General features: G+C 51.5%; 1 protein-coding gene across 3 annotated transcripts in view; it reads left to right on the forward strand.

The window, feature by feature from the left end:
- The window catches only part of MPRIP (myosin phosphatase Rho interacting protein), a 73739-nt gene that overhangs the window by 31678 nt on the left and 24157 nt on the right, over positions 1 to 17904 (forward strand). For 2 of the 3 annotated variants that reach the window (XM_058849460.1, XM_058849463.1), the window contains exons 5-13: positions 1908 to 1992; positions 5347 to 5557; positions 6083 to 6242; positions 12525 to 12666; positions 13166 to 13282; positions 15433 to 15489; positions 16643 to 16711; positions 16940 to 17029; positions 17460 to 17569. In XM_058849460.1, coding sequence (XP_058705443.1) covers positions 1908 to 1992; positions 5347 to 5557; positions 6083 to 6242; positions 12525 to 12666; positions 13166 to 13282; positions 15433 to 15489; positions 16643 to 16711; positions 16940 to 17029; positions 17460 to 17569 — 1041 coding nt within the window. Of the gene's footprint in view, positions 1 to 1907; positions 1993 to 5346; positions 5558 to 6082; positions 6600 to 12524; positions 12667 to 13165; positions 13283 to 15432; positions 15490 to 16642; positions 16712 to 16939; positions 17030 to 17459; positions 17570 to 17904 lie in introns of all 3 variants that reach the window. The other variant, XM_058849461.1, reaches the window with a different exon arrangement.

The following is a 17904-nucleotide window of genomic DNA, read 5'->3' on the forward strand; positions in this document are numbered from 1 at the left end:
TGAGCCACTCCCAGGCTCTTCCATTAGCCAGGAGGAAGAGGAAGGTGGGTAGGACCTTGACTAAGCCTGGCTGCTATGGGTGTGCATACCCAGGCTGATGGTGGCTGCTGTGGTGACTCCACAGTGTTTCTAGGGATCCCTTCTGGCACCCAGCCCACTGGCACAGGTCCTGTCCCCACACCAGTGGCAGGTCCCATAATTCTGGGGCTGGCATGTCCGACCCTGAGTGCCGTACACGCTCTGCTCATCCATCCCTGGGCAGATGTGGAACCCTGGGGTGGATGTTCTCCACCTCCCTGGTCCCTGGGGAGCATCTCTCCTCCAAGGATGATTAATATATCACAGGAATGCAGTGGCTCAGTGACACTGAAGATTTGACCACTAAAATGAGCAAATCAGGGTAAATTTCCCAACTCCAGGTGTTGGGTGGTGACCTAGAAACATCCTTTTCCATCACCCACATGCCAGCTGGGGTTGAAGCTGGTGCTGGTGAAGGTACAGAACCCTGAGAGAGCTGAGCTGCCAGCACACAGTGACGGAATGTGGCTGTGCTGCTGCTCACCTGAGAGCCCTTCCCACACGGAATGCCCACAGCTCAGTGCCTCCCTCCCAGAATTTGACAACATTTGAAACTCCAGCAGGAAGTTAAAGGGATGAACACTTACTCTTTCCCACTGTTCCCAAGGCACAGCATCTCCTGCCTCCCCCAGCCGTGGCAGCAGCAGAGTCAGCACTTTCTGCTGAGATTCCTGGTTCCAAGCATTCATTGTGACTCCCCTTGTTTTGTAAATACTTGTTGAAATAGACATTTTTCTACCAAGAGCTTGGGATTTTGTCCAGATGAGTATTTTCACACATTGAAACCTCCCTGCCCTGCTGAGACAAGTGAGCACAGGTGAACCTTGGGCTGGCAAACCTGTCCCCCCAACCCCATTCACAGCGACGTGTTGCAGTGGAGCGGGGATGCAGAGCCATGTGGGAATCACAGCACAGGGGAGCAAGCTCCTCTCCTTCCTGGCAGGAGCAGTGACTGTGCCCCAAACCGTGGCCAGCCCCCATGGTCTGCTCTCTCCACCCTCTCCCCATTCTCCAGTTCCCAGCTCAGCCTTTGTTGCCAGTCCTGCCTGCCGTGGGAGGGAGAGGCATTGCAGAGTGAGGTGGGGCTGATTTATTGCTCATCAGCCCAGCAATGGGTTTTGAAGCAGTGCGTTTGCTCCTGACTGCAGGCATTAATCATCCCCGAGCAGTCCCACTCTGGGGCTGAGCCAGGCTGGTTTCGTTTGCAGTTGCAGCACGACAGGAAGATTTCCCTGGCTGGGGGAGAATTTGTTTTACGTTCATTCTGTGCTTCTGGCGTTTATTGCTTAACCAAACCCCACTTGATGTGGTCACCTCTGAACGCTTTACAACAGCAGCGTGCAAAGCCGGGGGAGAAGGAAAGGAGAGCAAGGACATTTGAAGCAGGAATGTTTCCCAGTGGTCCAGGGATCTCTGTGGAGTTCTCAGAGATGTGGGGGCAGGTTGTCAGGCCACGGTGGGAGGACACAGGACTTCTCAATGCTGAGTTCATGCTGCTCTTCCTTGGACAAAAGCGCTTTGTCTGCAGTGTGCGGGTATTGGCATTGCTCAAGGGGGGACGCTCCTGCTGGAGGCTCTGTCCCTCTCCAGTGTCTTTCAGGATCCTTGAATCCCTGCCCTGTGGTAGCCTTGGCTGTGGCCTCACTTCTGCAGAGTGTGGGGTTTGAAACAGAGCACCCTGGGGTCATCCCTCTTCTCCTGCCGTATTTTGCCCCCAGGAGCTGGTTGGGATGGTTTCTGGGTATTGTTCACCAAGCTGACCCTGACCAGGTCAGCATCACTCCTATCCTTGTGGCACAGACCTCACCTTCTGCTTTCTCTGCCTGCAGGTGGCTGGAGATGCTCATCGTCTATCCCAGGACAAACAAGCAGAATCAGAAGAAGAAGAGGAAGGTAGAGCCCCCAACTCCCCAGGTAACCCAGGAACACACACACACACTGTCACCCAGTCCCTTGCCTCCCTCTCAGGGCCATGGTCTTGCTCTGGTCCTGGGGTAGATCCCCCCAAGGCGTCAGGATCAGCAGCCCTCTGATGCCTGTGTGGAGGGTGAGAGCTGGGGCAAACCAGGGCAGCAGATCAGTTCAAATTAATTCTTGGTCTCACTTCCAGGGTCACACACTCCTGCTTTTCTGTCTGCTTTGGGACATGTTTTGCCCTCTGTGTGCTGTTTTGTGGTGCCACCCCTGCACACAGTCCTGGGAGTGGCCACAAAGCCATATGTTCCCCATGGGGGACCATGGAGAGGTGCTGTTCATGGGCCATTTCGTCAGAAACAGGATGAAATTCCATCGGGCTCCAGTTACTCCCTTTGAGATGACCCCAGAGATAATGGGAATGAAAGGAAAATACTAAAGGCCAGGGCCAGGCTGGGAGCTCCGGGGGCCGGAGCTGGGCTCTCCAGGGACCCAACAGTGGCTTCGTGCTCACTTTGACTATAAATGGTAAAAAGTGGGGCCGGCCGTGACTCACTCGTTCCTGCCTGGCTCCCACGTGGCCGGAATGGGGGAGAATCCCACAGATGGGGAACGTGACCCCAAGGCCACCCTTGTCCCTCGCCAAGGCTGAGAACAGCCGTGTCCCTGAGGCTGCCTGACCTCTGAGCACTCATCCCACTGCCACAGGGGACTGGCTGGGAGGGCTCCTCCAGCCGTGCCGGCGACCAAAACCAGCATCAGGGCTCCTCTGAGCCTTGTCAGGGCTCCCCTGAGCCTTGGTTTTCAGGTCCTCTTTGATAAAGTTCCAAGGATGGCTCTGGTGCAAACTGGGGCATGGATGGGTTTTGTACAGTGTTTGTTTGAATAAGTTTTCATCACTCCACTGGATAAAGATGTTCTGGGCAATGGGAAAAAAAGTCAGTGGGGAGATGATCCTTTTTTGCATACCAAGCTGTAAGACTGAGCCACCCCTTGCCAAAGTCTGGGGTCCTCACAGCCTGAACAGCCCCTCAAGTGCTGGCTCTGGTGATGATGCTCCAGGGAAAATGTCTCCTCCCTTCACGTTATGAGTTGTCAGTCCTCAGTTCTCAAGAAGAGGACTGTTGCATTTGGGGTACCCCAGGGAGTGGATGCAGCAGGGCAGGGATGCTCACCCTGGCTGGAGTGCACCACTAAACCCAGGCTGGGTTCAGGAGGGGGACGGGGTGGAGATGAGAAGAGGCGCAGAGCCAGAAAAACATCATTCTGGGTTACATTTCATCACCATGGCAACTTCTTGGAAACCGTACAGGATCTGAGCTCCTGAGCACCAAATAAGGGAAGCGGCTGTGGGAAGGATGCTGGCTCCCCGTGAGCAGATGGGCTCCCCAGGTGCTTGGGGATGGGGACCAGGGACCCTTGTAACACACTGCCTTCTTGTCCTGGGACAGACCACCCTGTCTTGCTTGGTATCCTCCTTCCACTTGCTCCATCCCATAGCTTCCAGCCCCATGGTGCTGGAAAAAGGCTCAAATTCACTTTGCAAAACCAACCTCCTCCACTGCTGGATGGATGCTGTGCTGTGTCAGGCACTTAGGAGCAACCTGCAAAGGCAGAAGCAGCATCTTTCCTCTGTCTCCCAGATCCTGCTGATGCAGGTGGCTGGTCCAGAGAAGGAAGGAGGATGCTGAGGAGAAAATCAGCACTAAATTCTCCTCTGTGAAATGGCCTCTCCTGAAGTTGGCTGCTGTTCAGCTTGCTCTCCATGTGCTGGTGGAGAAAGCTTGCACTCTTCCTAAAGATGGCCACACAATAATCAGTCAGGAGATCATGAGAGCTGCTTAGGGAAGGATGAATACCTTTGTGATATTAAAAAACCAATTGGATATTCCTGCTTTTTCTCACTCTCACATAGTTTTTGCTTGCCTGTGGTAGAGCTAAGCTTGTTTACAACTGGATGCTTTCAGAGCATCAAGGTAATTTCCAACTCCCCCCATCATTTTGCATCATCCCCTTGCAAAATCAGCAGGGTAGGAGCAATGCAGGGAATGCCACTCCTGCTGCAGACTTTTGGACAGGGAGTGTTAGATGTTTTCACTTTGCTTTGCAAGCAGGTTGCAGTTTGAGGGGGGAAAAGGCAGGTTTCTTCTGCAGCTTTTGCTGTGCTCCTTGCTTTTGTGTGCCTGCCTGCTGCCGATGGGAACCTGAGACAGGGTTTGGGGCTGAAATGTGGGATTTGAGGCTCTGCCCTGGGTTTGCACAGGGGTGTGGCAGGCTCAGGTAAGCAGAGCGTGCCCAGACACACCTCATGCAACCTGAGGCTGGTTTTGCTGATTTTGGTGCATTGTGCCTCTTGGAGTTGTTCATACCCCTGAGCAGCAGAGAGTTAATGTCTCTGCTTCCTCACAGACTTCTTTTTGGCCCACATCTCTGCCTAATTAAATATATATCTACAAATAATTACATGGGGGTGTGTACAAGAGATATATAAAGATATATATCCTGAGCTGGTGATTAGCTTTGGGCTTGGATCAATGAAGGCGGGTGTAGGGGACCTTGGAGATTGGCCTGATCCTCTGCTTGAGCAGGGTCCCCTTGAGCAAGATGCCCATGAACTCTGGATCATTTACCTCCAACACTGCATTCCTTTAGTGTGAAATTTCCCAAGGGGATTTTTTTTTAAACGGAGGTCATTTGCTGCTTGTCATTTCTGTTCGTGGAGCCAGGACCCCCTGGGAGATCCCTGGTGGCTCCAGCACAGCCCTGCAAATGCCAGTGGAGGTGCAGGGCCAAAACCCACCTGATGTGGGAGGAAAGGATAGAGAGGATGCTCTTTGCAGCCCTTGTTCCCAGCTTTCAGTTACCAGTTCCTGTATTCCCCCCTGCTCCCTGGAAAGCAGCTGGAAAACTTCCCACAATCCAAAGGGGAGTTAATTGTCACTGATTTATTGGTGGCTTTAAGAAAAATAATTTGTGAATGCAGAAGCTTAATATGACAGCAGCAAAACATCTGCTAATGAACAAAGCCAAGGAAGGAGTTGAGAAAGCTGCTGCCTCTTCTGGGTCACACTCTGAACCTGGGCTGCCTGGGCTGTGGCCACCAGAGGGGCATCATCCATCATCTGATGGACTTCAGAGCTCCTTGTTAGCAGAGAAGCACTGAAGATGATGGGGAATGTTTTAAAAGGGCATAAAGCACTGACTCATGTCACTGTCCCATCCCTGTCCCGCTGTGAGGTGTCGTGGGCAGCACCCATCCTATGTGGAATTCACACCTCAGGGCCAAGCCCTTGGGGACCCTGAGTATGGAGTTGGGAAAAACTCTCCAACTTTCTGTGTCTCCTGTTTTTTTAGGAGCCTGGTCCTGCTAAAATGGCTGTGACCAGCAGCAACATTCCCAGCGCTGAGAAGATCCCTGCCACCAAGTCCACGCTCTGGCAGGAAGAAATGAGGGGCAAGGACCAAGCAGATGGGGGCAGTGGCATTGGCCCAGCCCAGAGCCCTATGCAAGGCCAGGCTGGGGCTGCCAGCTCCATGAAGGATCCTGTGCTGGACAGCAAGGAAGGTGAGAGATGGGGATGCCAGCACTGCTGTAACATTGTGGTGGTCATGCTGTTGTTCTCCCTGGAACATTTGGAGCTGGGGGCAGGTCGCAGTGCTGGAGACATTTCCCTTATCTTGCTACTCAGATGGGGAATGTTCTCTGCAGTGAGGTGTCCATTGCCTTGCACCCATGGAGCTGTGCTTGCTGCCAGGCTGGGAAGGACAGGGATGGAAATGGATGCAGAGCTGTGACTGCAGCTGCCCCTTTCTTAGTTTGAAAGTTCAGATCTTTCACCTCTACAAACCTGGCCCAAGGGCTGGATCAGCATCCCCAGCTCTCTGCAGACTATCCCACCATCTCCATGGGTGTGAGGGCTGGTCAGGGTGGAAGAGCCAAGGGTGCAGGAGAGGTATCACCTCATGGGGCTGCTGCCAAGACCAACTTTGCTCTCACACCTGCCCCTGTCCTGGGTGGAATCAGGGTGTTTGTTTCTTAAAAGCAGAACTTGGACTTGAAACCAAGCACGGTGATTTTTCTGTCCCTTAGAGGAGAGCTCCATGAACGGAGACCGGATAGACTGCGGGCGGAAGACACGTGTCGAGAGCGGGTACTTCTCCTTGGAGAAGACCAAACAAGACTCGAAGCTGGAAGAGCAGCAACTGCCACCCCCACCAAGCCCACCCAGCCCCAGCACCCCGAACAACAGGTACAGTTATCCCAAATCGCCCTCAGAGGAGCATGCCCAGCCCTTTCCTTCCCCAGGTATCCGATCAGGCGACCGAATGATTCACAGCTCCTCTCTGAACTCCTTGGACTCGAAGAGCAGTTGTCCCATGAACAAGGACTCCAGCAACAGAGATGTAGGAAGGGGAGCTGAGAAATCGGGGCGTCCCCTTTCTTTTAAAGCCAGCCGGCAGTACACCACCCTGGCCGACGTTCCCAAGGCCATTAGGATCAGTAATCGTGAGGCCTTCCAGGTGGAGAGGAAACGGCTAGAGCGGAGAACCCGGGCTCGTAGCCCTGGGAGAGAAGAAGTGGCCCGACTCTTTGGGAATGAGAGAAGGTAAGGGATGAGTGGCTCATCTCCTTGCATGCTTCTAGCAGCAGTGAGGTTGCGTCCCCAGTGCAGCCTGGATGGAGCAGGTGGAGTTTGCTGGGTGGATCCTCTTTGTTTTCAGTGCTCCTGGGTTTAAGGGTGCCCATCCATGCCGAGCAGATGGTGGGATGTCTTTAATAGTGGTAGTGGGCAGGTGTCACCCTGCCTGGCTGCTCTGGGGATATAGAATGATTTGGGTTGGAAGGGACTTTAAAGTTCATCCAGTTCCATCCTCTGCCATGGGCAGGGACACCTTCCAATATTCCAGGTTGCTCTAAGCCATGTCCAACCTGACCTTGGACATTTCCAGGGATGGTGCAGCCACAGCTTCTTTGGGCAACCTGTACCAGGGCCTCACGACCCTCACAGGGAAGAAATGTTTCCTACAATTTAATCTAAGCCTAGCCTGGTGTTGGGTGGTGTTGGATGCTCTCACTGCCATCGAGCCCGCCCTGCCGGCCCCTCCCGGCGCGGCACACGCTGGCAGCCGGCACCATTAATTAGGTTAGCTCTCCTAGTGGCATTAGTGCCAGGTGCCTTACGCAACTGCCTAATGAGCTGAGAGAGGTTTCAAAATGTCACGGCATTAATCTGGGAGGGGAGGGAGAGGCGGGTGCAGTGCCAAGGCAGAGCTCAGCGGGCTGCAAAACAGCTTAGTGTGGAGGAGGAGGACGGGGAGGGCGTCCGCAGCGCACGCCGGGTGCCCTCTGGGCGAGGCCAAGGACGGGCTCCACTCGCCCTGGGAGAGACACATTTGTGCAGTGAGGGCAGTAGAGCAAACTGGGAGACAGGCCCCGGGCGAGAGGGCTGCCTGCCAGTCTGATTTTCCTGCCCTGGTTCTCCTCCAGGCATGTTCTCTCTCGCACAGTTTCAGTAGGAGCTTTTCCTCTGTTTCTTCCCAGCCCCTAAAGGACTGTTTTCCAGACTGGCTTCCGAGAGCTGGGAGCAGTCTGGGATGTGCAACACAGCCTTGTGCTGCTACCATCAGTCAGCAGGAGGATCCCAAACCTGGCCCACAGTGTGTGCAGGGAGTGCTGGGCTGGGAATAAATGAGGAAAGCTTGGATTTGGCTTTGTCTGCCTTGGGAATTGGCTTTTCCCCAGGATGGAGGGGGAAGATACCACCTTGGCCATCCTGGCTGGGGACAGGGCTGAGAAAAGGCTGGTGGCTCTGGTTTTCAGGCTGAGCTGGTACTGCCTGTGGGTTGTGTCCCTGCTGCATTTGCTTGCACAGGATGCCCTGGCCAGTGCCTGTCCCCAGAGTGACAGAACAGACAGTGCATTCCTCCAGTGCCAACAAACCCTTGCCCTGGGATCCCAGTCCTGCAGCACTGGGATCATCCTGCACAGAGTTGGGGAGCAGAATTATAACAGATAACAGGGCCTGGGAGAGGACATTGCTGCCAGAGTCTGTCCTTTTTTAATGTCAGCTCCACTCATTGCCTGCTGGTGGGTGCCTTTTCCCAGGGAAAGTCTGTTTTCCCCAGCCTGGCTAGGGCTGTTAACAGTTTGTTTTGCTTTATCAGTATTGGCAGCAATTCCCCTGTATCAGCCCAGGGCTTTTATCCCAGCAGAATTGGTGCAGGGGAGAGGAGCAGGAGCTGCACCAGGCACTGGGGTCTTCCTGCCCACAGGGCTGAACCTGGTCCAGCTTTTGGGAGGGAGGTGATGGCAGAGAGAAAAGGGAGGGATCCCCACCTGCCAGAGGGTTTGGCCATGGATCACAGCCCTGTGCTGGAGGAGTGTGCCATGAGCAGGGATGGCTCAGTGGTGTTCAGGGATGGGCACGTTTGTTTTCTCCTCCGGTAACCTGGGAATTGGTTCGGTGCAGGTGCTGTGGGTGGAGAGCGCCTGTGCCCTGGATCTGGGACAGCCGTGTTGGAGCTCAGTGGACTCAACAGGGCACAGAGACACTGTCTAGTGTTGCACCAGAGAATTAACATTCCCCAGCACCCTGCTCAGCTTGGCTTGGCTGCCTTTTAAACTTGAGTTTACTTAGTCCCCATGTCCCCGTCATTTTTCTCCTCTGAGCTCAGACTGTGCTGTTTGAGTCTGGGCAGATACAATAATTAATTTCCATGCTGTGTGGTTGGCTTTTTCCCCTGGTTTAACACCATTTGTAATAATCCTTCTCAGTAACCCACTAACATGTCTGGGAACACTTGTCCCATGCCAACCCCACAGGCACCAGCCAGGCATGATGCAGATCTGCCCTTCAGTGCAGCCAAATGAACTCACTCAGATTCTGTTGGTATTTTCAACTCTTCCTCCCATTCTTTTTGTGTAAATTAGTGCAAGTGTCAGAGCTGTGGATTGAAAAGAATTATTTTAGGTACCCGGTGTTGCATACTGAGTGCAGCACCTGCAGGCTTAGCTCCAGTTAAAGCCGTTTGTCGAGGCTTCTCATCCTGTTTCCTTACCACAAGAAATATTACATGATTTGGAATTCTGGAATTACATGTCCAGGAATTTTCTGTGTTGACCATTTATACCTGACACCGCCTCCACGCCCCATGCAGACGTCGGAGCTTGCAGCCACTCAGAACCAGGAATCGGGAAACAGGAGATAATCTCCGTGATTTTGGCAGAGCAGCAGAGTGCGAGTTCCCTCTGCTGGCACGTGGCAGGACAGGGCTGTGGCACCCACCAGGATGTCACACTGGGCTGGGGGACAGGGATTGAGGCCAGAGAGATCGAGCCATCTGCAGTCTCCCCTTTCAGACCTGTCCTTAGGGCAGAAGGGCAGGGGCAGCTCTTTGGAAAGCCCATGGATGAATCTCGAGGTGTTGCACACAGAAATCACAGCTGAAAAGAGCTGCAGGAACATCCTCAGACAGCAGTCCCCATGTCCCAGAGGGACTCTGCAGCTGCAGGGATGAATCTCTGCACATCTCGGGATTTCTGTTTGACAAACTTGGCTTTTTGTGCACAATTGCAGGGGCACAGCCTGTAAAGCCACAGCTTTCCCAGCTGACCCCATGTTCCTCTCACAGTGGCAAGAGTTCACTGTGGTGTCAGCCAGATCTGCTGGAGGAGTGTGGTCAGGGGCTGAGGTCTATTTCTAGCATCAATTAATAGCAGAATTGCCTGAAATTGCTTTAAAGACTTTTCTCACTCAAATTCCTTCTCTGGAACTTTTTGAGGTGTAAAGCTCTGCTCTGAATTCTGCTTCTCACTATACAGAAGAGTGCCTGCTCTTCCAAATAAAGGTTTTTTCCTTGTAAAACTATCCTCATAATTCCTGTGGACCTCTTGGGAAATTCCTCTTCCTTTTCCTGACACTTGCTATCTTTCTTGATGCTAAATAATGAATGAATCCAATAAAAACAAAGCCCTTTCTTCCAATCAAAGAAAATCACTTTAATGACAGCTCGTGCTGGTCTTTTGAGCTTTCCTTCCCACTGCACACCCCCTCCACTAACAGCTGAGATCTGCAGCCTGGGTTTAGTGGCCTGGAAAAGATTAACAGCCTGCATGGCCAAGGAATTCCTTGGGATGAGCTTTTGTAGTTGAAAAGCACTAAATGGCACTGCAGCTTTTATATAAAGCTTCTTCGTACCTGTCCCAGCCTTGTTTAGTCCATACAGAGCTGCTGTATGGAGGGAGCAGCTCTATCCAGCACATGGGGAGGGGAGGAGAGCCCTTCCTTCCCCATCCCTCCAGGATCTCTGGCAATAATCTCTCTGAAATGTTGATCTAATGGGATAAAAAAAAAGATTCTTTCCTGTAATCCGGATGATATTAACCCTTGGGGCTGTGATTTGGTTGCAGTGATTTATTTTTCTCCTCCCTTTTTCAATGACGAATGACTGGAATGATTTTGATTTTGTTTTGTATGTAGATGCAGATATATAATTTCCTCTTCTGTTCATTCATTTTCCAGCCTTGTTTTCTTCCAGGTCTTGTTGCTCTCCACCTTCTCCTGCTGTGTTGCTGTGTGACGTGTCCACCTTTACTTCGCCTGCTTCGCTACCATCTCATCTCAATCTCAAGCCGTAGAACAACTTGGTGGTGCAGCCCCTTTCATGAGAAATCAACCTGCTTTTGATTTTGTTTATATGTTTTTTTGGTTGGGTTTTTGTTCTTTTATTTTTTATTTTTTTTATTCTCTTGATTTGTTTTTCTTCAGACCTTCACCTAATAGGGCACAGACAATGTTAATTCGTGGACCTTTTCCTCCCTCCTGAACTGAGACTCAGAGAAGGCTGGGCCAGTATAAAAAGGGTTAAAAAAATGTGATTCCAAAACAATTCCATGTCTGTCAATGAATACAGAACATGGATTTATGCTCCACAGCCTGGCCTATGTCAGGCATCTCATGAGCAGAACATCCCAGGGAAATTGGGAGCTCTGCATGAGCCCAGGATCTGCCCACTCCCAGTTTGCAAACTGGGAGGCACCAGGTGCTGAACTGATGTCCCCTAAAAGCATCAAAGATCTTTAAATTTACAAAGCAACCTCTTCCTCTTTGGTTGTGTCCTGGCAGCCTGGCTCTGAGCAGCAGTGGGAGGCCCCAGCCCCCTAGGGCATGGGATGTGCTCAGACTGGTTGTCTCCTTTATAGAATTTGGTGCAAATATTGGTTGAATACTGAACATCTCATGGTTTTTGAACCCTTATCCTGCTGTTCCTCTTTGTGGGAAGTGTTAAAAATGTTTTTATTTTGGATAACCTGTTCTCCCTCATGTGGTTACCATTGTGATTTTTCATGCACATCAGAGGCTCACACAGAGCAAGCAGCCCCAAGTTTAGATGTGGCACATGTGGGTCCAAATTTCGTGTCAAGAAACCACCTGGACAGAGCTTTTTGGGGAGGTTTGAAATGAAATTTTAAGCCTCACAGCTCAGAGCACAGCTGGCATGTGCTGGTGGTGGGTTATTGCTTTATATTCCCAGTTTGTGAGTGAAGACCTGAGGCTGATACTTTCCTCCTGAAGCCCCGGGAATGCAGACTTAGACACGAGCAGATTCTTTGGAAATCGCTCTCCTGTGGGTCAGAGAGCAGCTTCTCATGCTGAAACAGCACTTCTAATTCCACCTGTTTGCTTGTCCTTAAGAGAATCCCTTTGGGGTTTGATCCAGGGTTGGTTCCTTCTCCATCCATTTCTTCATAGTTCTCCATTCTCAGGGACACAAGTGCCGTGGTGCAATGGGCCACCAAGGCAGTGTCAGAGAGCCCAGGTTGTGCCCTCTGATGTCCAGATTGGATTTTCAGCCCAGTTAAGAGGAGGGAAAGGCCCCAGGTTCTTCAGGGAGTGTCCTGCCATGGTACAAGGTGCTCCTCATCTCCTCACACCCTTTCAGCTGGTGCGTGCTGTGAGCCAGAACCGTGGTCTGGGGGCACCTATGGACACCCCTTGCTCTGTGCCATCCTGTGGCTGTTCCCTGTGTGAGGCTTGAGTTTTCAGAGGGTTCCTGTTGCAGTGAACACACTGGGGGACCCAGACCCACCCATTACCTCTGCACCCCAACTTGGTCTGATGTATCAGTGCTCTGGGGAGCAATTGAGAGCTCCAGTGCTAGAGGGTAGAGGCAAAGCTTAAGCCAAAGCTGCTCCATAATTCCTGCTTCCCAAGGGGCTGTAAAATTCACAAATAAAAAGTTATTGCTGGTTTTGTGAGGGGTTTCTAGTTACTGAGGAAGATGCTAGGTGCAGAGCTGAATAATGTGAGGTTTTTTCCCACTTTGTGGGTAAAATGATGTCAGATCAGGGTTCTTACTCTGGATTTGGCCACGCTGGATCTCACAGAGAAACAGGGACCAAAAGCCAGGTGTGCATGAACTCTGGGTCGAGCAATTCTGCGACCTTAAATTTGTGGGGTTGTACAGCTCCACAGAGTTGCTGCTCTTGTGTTTAAACCATCTCTGGTTTTTCTTTTGTCTCTGTTTTCTAGGAGATCCCAGGTGATTGAGAAATTCGAGGCACTGGACATTGAGAACGCGGAGCACATGGAAACGAACGCGTCGGGAGGTGCTGCCCTTTCCAGCGAGACGCGGCAGGGCAGGAGTGAGAAGAGGGTTTTCCCACGGAAACGGGTAAGATGCTCAGCCAAGTTCTCCTGGAAGATGAAACCTGGAATCCTGCAGCCCAGGATAGAGGGTTTAGCTACAGGTTTTGTCCCTGGATGTGGGTTTGAAGTCACAGGCAGCTCACACAGGAGCCAAACCTCTGTGTGTGCTCAGTCTGTGCAAATTTTCCTGCTCTGCTCCCTTGGCCTGGGTGTAGATCAGAGTGGAAAACCAGGCTGTCTCTTCTTTCTCCATAATACAAAGGGAAATTTCAGATCTGGCACGGCAGGACACATCAGGATAGGGTGAACTAACAAAAGAAACAAGTTTGAGAGTCCCAGATATGCTTGGATATAATGGGAACAAATTAATGCCTGAAAGGACAAAAAAATGTATTGCCAAGGAAATGACACTTGTTCTGAGCCTGAGATGCCCATTAAATAAAGCAGATTTTTATGCCATGAGCCAAGAGAGCAGGACTCTGTCCTAGTTCCTGCACTGATCTGGGCTAATGCTGTTCACACAGGACTTCACTTGTGAAGGAGCAGCTGTGGGCTCCATCCTGGATGTGTCTGCGTCACCTCTGTCCCCACACCGCCGGGCAAAGTCACTGGACAGAAGGTCCACAGAGTCCTCTATGACGGTGAGCCACCAGGACCTTGGGGAGAACATGAGAGGCCCTTCCCAGAAGGTCCCACAAAAACTGGTCTGCTGGCTGCTTTCCTCACAGCCAGCACGTAGGATATGGGATGCATTCAGACTTGGAGTTTTGTGTGCTCAGGTGTGACCAATCCTGGAAGTGTCAGGGGCTCAGTTGGAGGAGGGCCACACCTTTTGCCTGTTGCAGAAATTAAAACTCAGGAGTCTTGTGAGGAGCACATTTCCTTAAAGTACAGCAGCAGCTTGAGAAGCCAACCCTGTTCTGGTTATTTTCCCCTAGAATACCCCTTTTCCTCAATGCTTTGTGTGATGTGTCAGACACTCATGCTGTAGGTCACCCTAGCAGTGCTGGGGTCACCTCAGCTGCTCAGAGCCCCTTTTTGTCCCATGGTGTCCCCCAGGAGAGGCTGCAGCAGGGCATTTCCAGCTCAGCACAGGGTCAGTGCAGTTTCTGGACTCAGACCAGCTGCTGTATCATGACTGAGGTATTTTCATAGGATCACAGAATCCCAGAATGGTTTGGGATGGAAGGGACCTTAAAGATCATCTTGTTCCAACTCCCCTGCCAGGGGCAGGGACGCAGACCAGGCTGAGCAAACACATGTCCCAGTTTTCTAATACCATTTCCTTGATGTTTATGCATTTGGAAGTGGGTGTGAGTGGGATGAAGGCTGCAAGGAAGGGCTGAACCTTCCTCCTGAGCTTTCCTCCCTTTGCATATTTGAGATGCTCACCAGACCTGGAGGCAAACAGTACAGAATAAACACAACGTGCTCTCCTCTCCCTCATCACCCTTCTGTAGGGACAAAATAAATACACTTGCTAATCTCTCAAATAGATTACAGAGCTACTGTAAACACAAGTTGCATTTTTTTGTGGATGGACAGCTTCTATTCAAGGACTTATCAGAAAAATGCAGTAGCTTGGTGTTTTCTGGAGCTTTTCCTGTAGACTTGTACAGCCACAAGAGTGATTTTTAAATTCCTGGTGGGAATAAAAAGTGCAAGTACATATGAAGTGGCAATGCACATTATCCAATGAAGGGAAGAAAGTAATGTGGGTTTAGATTAGATATTAGGAAGAAATTCTTCCCTGTGAGGGTGGGGAAGCTCTGGCACAGGTTTCCCAGAGAAGCTGTGACTGCCTCATCTCTGGAAGTGTTCAAGGCCAGGTTGGATGGGGTTTGGAGCAGCCTGGGGTAGTGGGAGGTGTCCTTGCCCATGGCAGGGGGTGGAACAGGATGGTTTTACTGTTCCTTCTAACCCAAAACATTCTATAATTCAGTACTTAACTTTCCCCTGCGTTTTTGTGGAGCAGGACTGTGTTCCCACCACCATGGGCTCACTCAAATGTGGGATGTGCTGCCCCACAGGTGTGATTGAATAGGCTCCCAGACCCAATTTCCATTGCTGCCCTTGCTGTAGCCCTTTTCAGATGCTGCAGCTGGATTTCACACACTGCTGTGCTTTCCTCTTCCACTCTGCAGCACATGGAGCAGCTGGAGGAGCTCAGCCTCGGGGGAGTGAAAGCATTTCCACCACATCCTTCCCTGCACACCGGCAGGCCTGGGAGGAGGGGCTGGCAGCAGTTATCCCACGCTGTCCTGCTTGCTTTTTTTCAGGAATTCAACATCCCCATGCACCCACATTGAAGGAAAAAGCAGGTGTCAATTGGGTGGTGCAGGGCTTGGATTCCCTGTATTTCCAGCCTTGGGAACTCAGCCTGTTTTGAGCCCTGCAGCTTTGCATCAATAGCACATAGCTTTTCTTTCATAATATATAATAGAGGTAAAACTGCCTGAAGTCTTGCTAATTCCTTGTTTGTCCTTTCTCTGTAATGTTGGTGTAGCAGTAGGAAATTGCAGGAGAAATGGTAGGAAGGGAACAGCCTGAATAAACTGCAGAGGTCTCCGTTCCTCCTGGGAGCAAACATTTAGCCACCATGCAGTGTAATAATTCAGTTTGTGCTAGATGACTTTTAAAGGGCCATTCCAACCCAAACTATTCTATGATTCTATGAATTTAACTGTTGCTGGTCTCTTTTATTGCTCTGCTGGTTTTATCAACTCACTGCTGTTGCCTTCTGGGTGCAGACACTTCTTCCCTCTCTTGATCCCTCTCTCCTTTCTTCCAGCCTGACCTGCTGAACTTCAAGAAGGGCTGGTTGACAAAGCAATATGAGGATGGGCAGGTGAGTCTGGAGAGCGCTCTGCCCTTTGTGTCAGTGTCTGGTGCTGTGGTCAGTCCTGGTTTCTGGCAGCTCACTCCAACGTGCTGGCTGTGCTGATGGAACCCCAGTGTCCTGGGTAGATCAGTACTGGGCTTCTCTTGAAGTGGGAATTGCTGGTGCTCTGTCCTGGGGATGTTTCAAAGGTGGATATAATATCGTGGGTTTCTAGGGAGCCAAGGCAGCTTGGATGACAGCACTGGTTTCATGTTCCTGTTCCATATTTATTAGCCTCGTCTCCCTTGTGACCCAGCGCCCTCTTTGGTGTCAGAAATGAGGCTCAGGTAAAGTCTCCTGAGTGCCAGGGAAATGACAATAAATAAATAAATTAATGCCTCTGAGGAAAGCAGCTGGTGCCACTTTCCTGCTGCCAGTTCCCAGAGGGATCCAGGATGCTTTGCTCTACTGGAGCCTTAGGAGTGGGCATTGGTGCCAAGGCAGTGTGGATGGTCCTGGCTGTTCACAAACCACCCCTTCCCTGGATTTCCTTCCCTCCTACTCAGCTGTCAAGGGAAAATGAGGGCAATTTGCCTGTGGCTGTGGGTGGCCCAGGCTCTGCTGTGGGTACCCCTGGGTCCCAGCACACATCCATAGACAGCCAAAGGGGAATTGGCAGCTGGAGCAAGTGCTTTATTGACTGAAAGCTGCCTTGGGTGAGCCAGTGCTGGAAGCGTTCAGGAGGCAGATTTATATAGAGCAAGGGCCAGGAATAGACTCCCAGCTCAATTCCTAGGTACTGCAGATAAAACATGAATGCTTTACTACTTTTTTTTTTTGTCCTAAAAGGCTTTAAGTGCAGTTCCTAAAAGCCTCATCTTTCAGTGGAGCTAATGGGGAGGCTGCAACTGCCCCGTGGCTCTCACTGTGTCACTGTCACATGCAGGGTCTGGTACTCTGCAGGGTGGCAGCAAATCATCACTGTCCCTTGCGCTGCTGCCTGTTTGGGTCTCCCTTTCCCATGGAGGGGCCTTGATGAAGCCATGTGTGGAGCTGGGAGGGGCAGGCATTGAGATGCCTCCTGCACGGCGTCTCTGCCGGTCGACCTGTGATGAGCAGCCATGAATATGGTGGTGGGGAAGGAGCAGGATTGTGACTGTTCCATTTTTTTGTTTCCTAGTGGAAGAAGCACTGGTTTGTGCTGACTGACCAGAGCCTGAGATACTACAGGGATTCAGTGGCAGAGGAGGTCAGTGTCTTCTGTCAGTGTTCAACCCATTACAGGGCAGCTCCTGGTGTTCCCAAATGGACCCTGGGCAGGTCACTGCCTCCCTCAGCGCCCCCATTCCCAGATGCCAAAGTCCTGGAGCCCCTTCAGGGCTTTGTGCTTCTCAGGGACCTGCTGTACCTCCCTGTGAGCCCACCATGCTTTGGGGCTGCAAAGCTTTGTGGCTTATTTTACCTCTTCCCTCTGCAGGCAGCTGACCTGGATGGAGAAATCGATTTATCCACGTGCTACGATGTCACTGAGTACCCAGTTCAGCGGAACTATGGCTTCCAGATCCATGTAAGGAGAATGTGGAGAGGAGGAGGAGTCTAGCTGCAGGACAGCTGATGGGGATGCTTGTCCATGACAAGGGGAACATCTCCCCAAACACCCAAGAGAGACCACTCAGCATCCCCCTGCAGTGCTCCAGAAGAGCTGTGGCCTTGGGTTTGTGAGCCAGTTTTTGTGGCTGTCAGAAAAGGAAGGGGGAAAGGGAAGGTTTTGTCACAGCCTTAGGGTCTCACCTCTGGCAGAATCAGCCTGATTGCTGAGAAATGCCAATTCCCACCAGGAGTGTGCTGGGGGATGGAGGGGCTGGGTTTGACCTCTGTGTAGCCAGCAAGCAGTGCCCCAGCACTGGGGGCTTGGGGATGGGTGCAGGGTGGTCTTGGGGAGTTGAGAAGCTGCTGGTGGGTGCAATCACGTGCTGTGAACTGTTCTCTCTCTGTAGACAAAGGAAGGGGAGTTCACCCTCTCTGCCATGACATCGGGCATCCGCCGCAACTGGATCCAGACCATCATGAAACACGTTCGCCCCACCACTGCTCCCGATGTAACGAGGTGAGGAGGGGCTGTAGCAGCCCCTGCAGCTCTGTGGTTTGCTGTGCAGGAGTAGCTCGTCCCTCATCCCTTTTCTTTCCTCTTTCTGAGTCTGTCTGTTCCTGGAAGCTGCAGCTCTTTCTCACACCTCTCTGAGCTTAATTTGGATACACTTTGTGGGGACACTGATATGCCGAGTAATTCTTATGTGTGCAGATTTCCAAGAGGGTTGAAAATGTGGTTTTAATTTGTGCATAGGAATATGAAATACTGTTTCTATATCAAGGCTCCTCTGGATTCCCACCAGGTATTGTGAAACCACTTGGATTCAGTTGTGCTGGGTTCACCCTTTCCTC

Source organism: Poecile atricapillus, chromosome 14 (genome assembly GCF_030490865.1).
Source record: "Poecile atricapillus isolate bPoeAtr1 chromosome 14, bPoeAtr1.hap1, whole genome shotgun sequence".
NCBI classification, from domain to species: Eukaryota; Metazoa; Chordata; class Aves; order Passeriformes; family Paridae; genus Poecile; species Poecile atricapillus.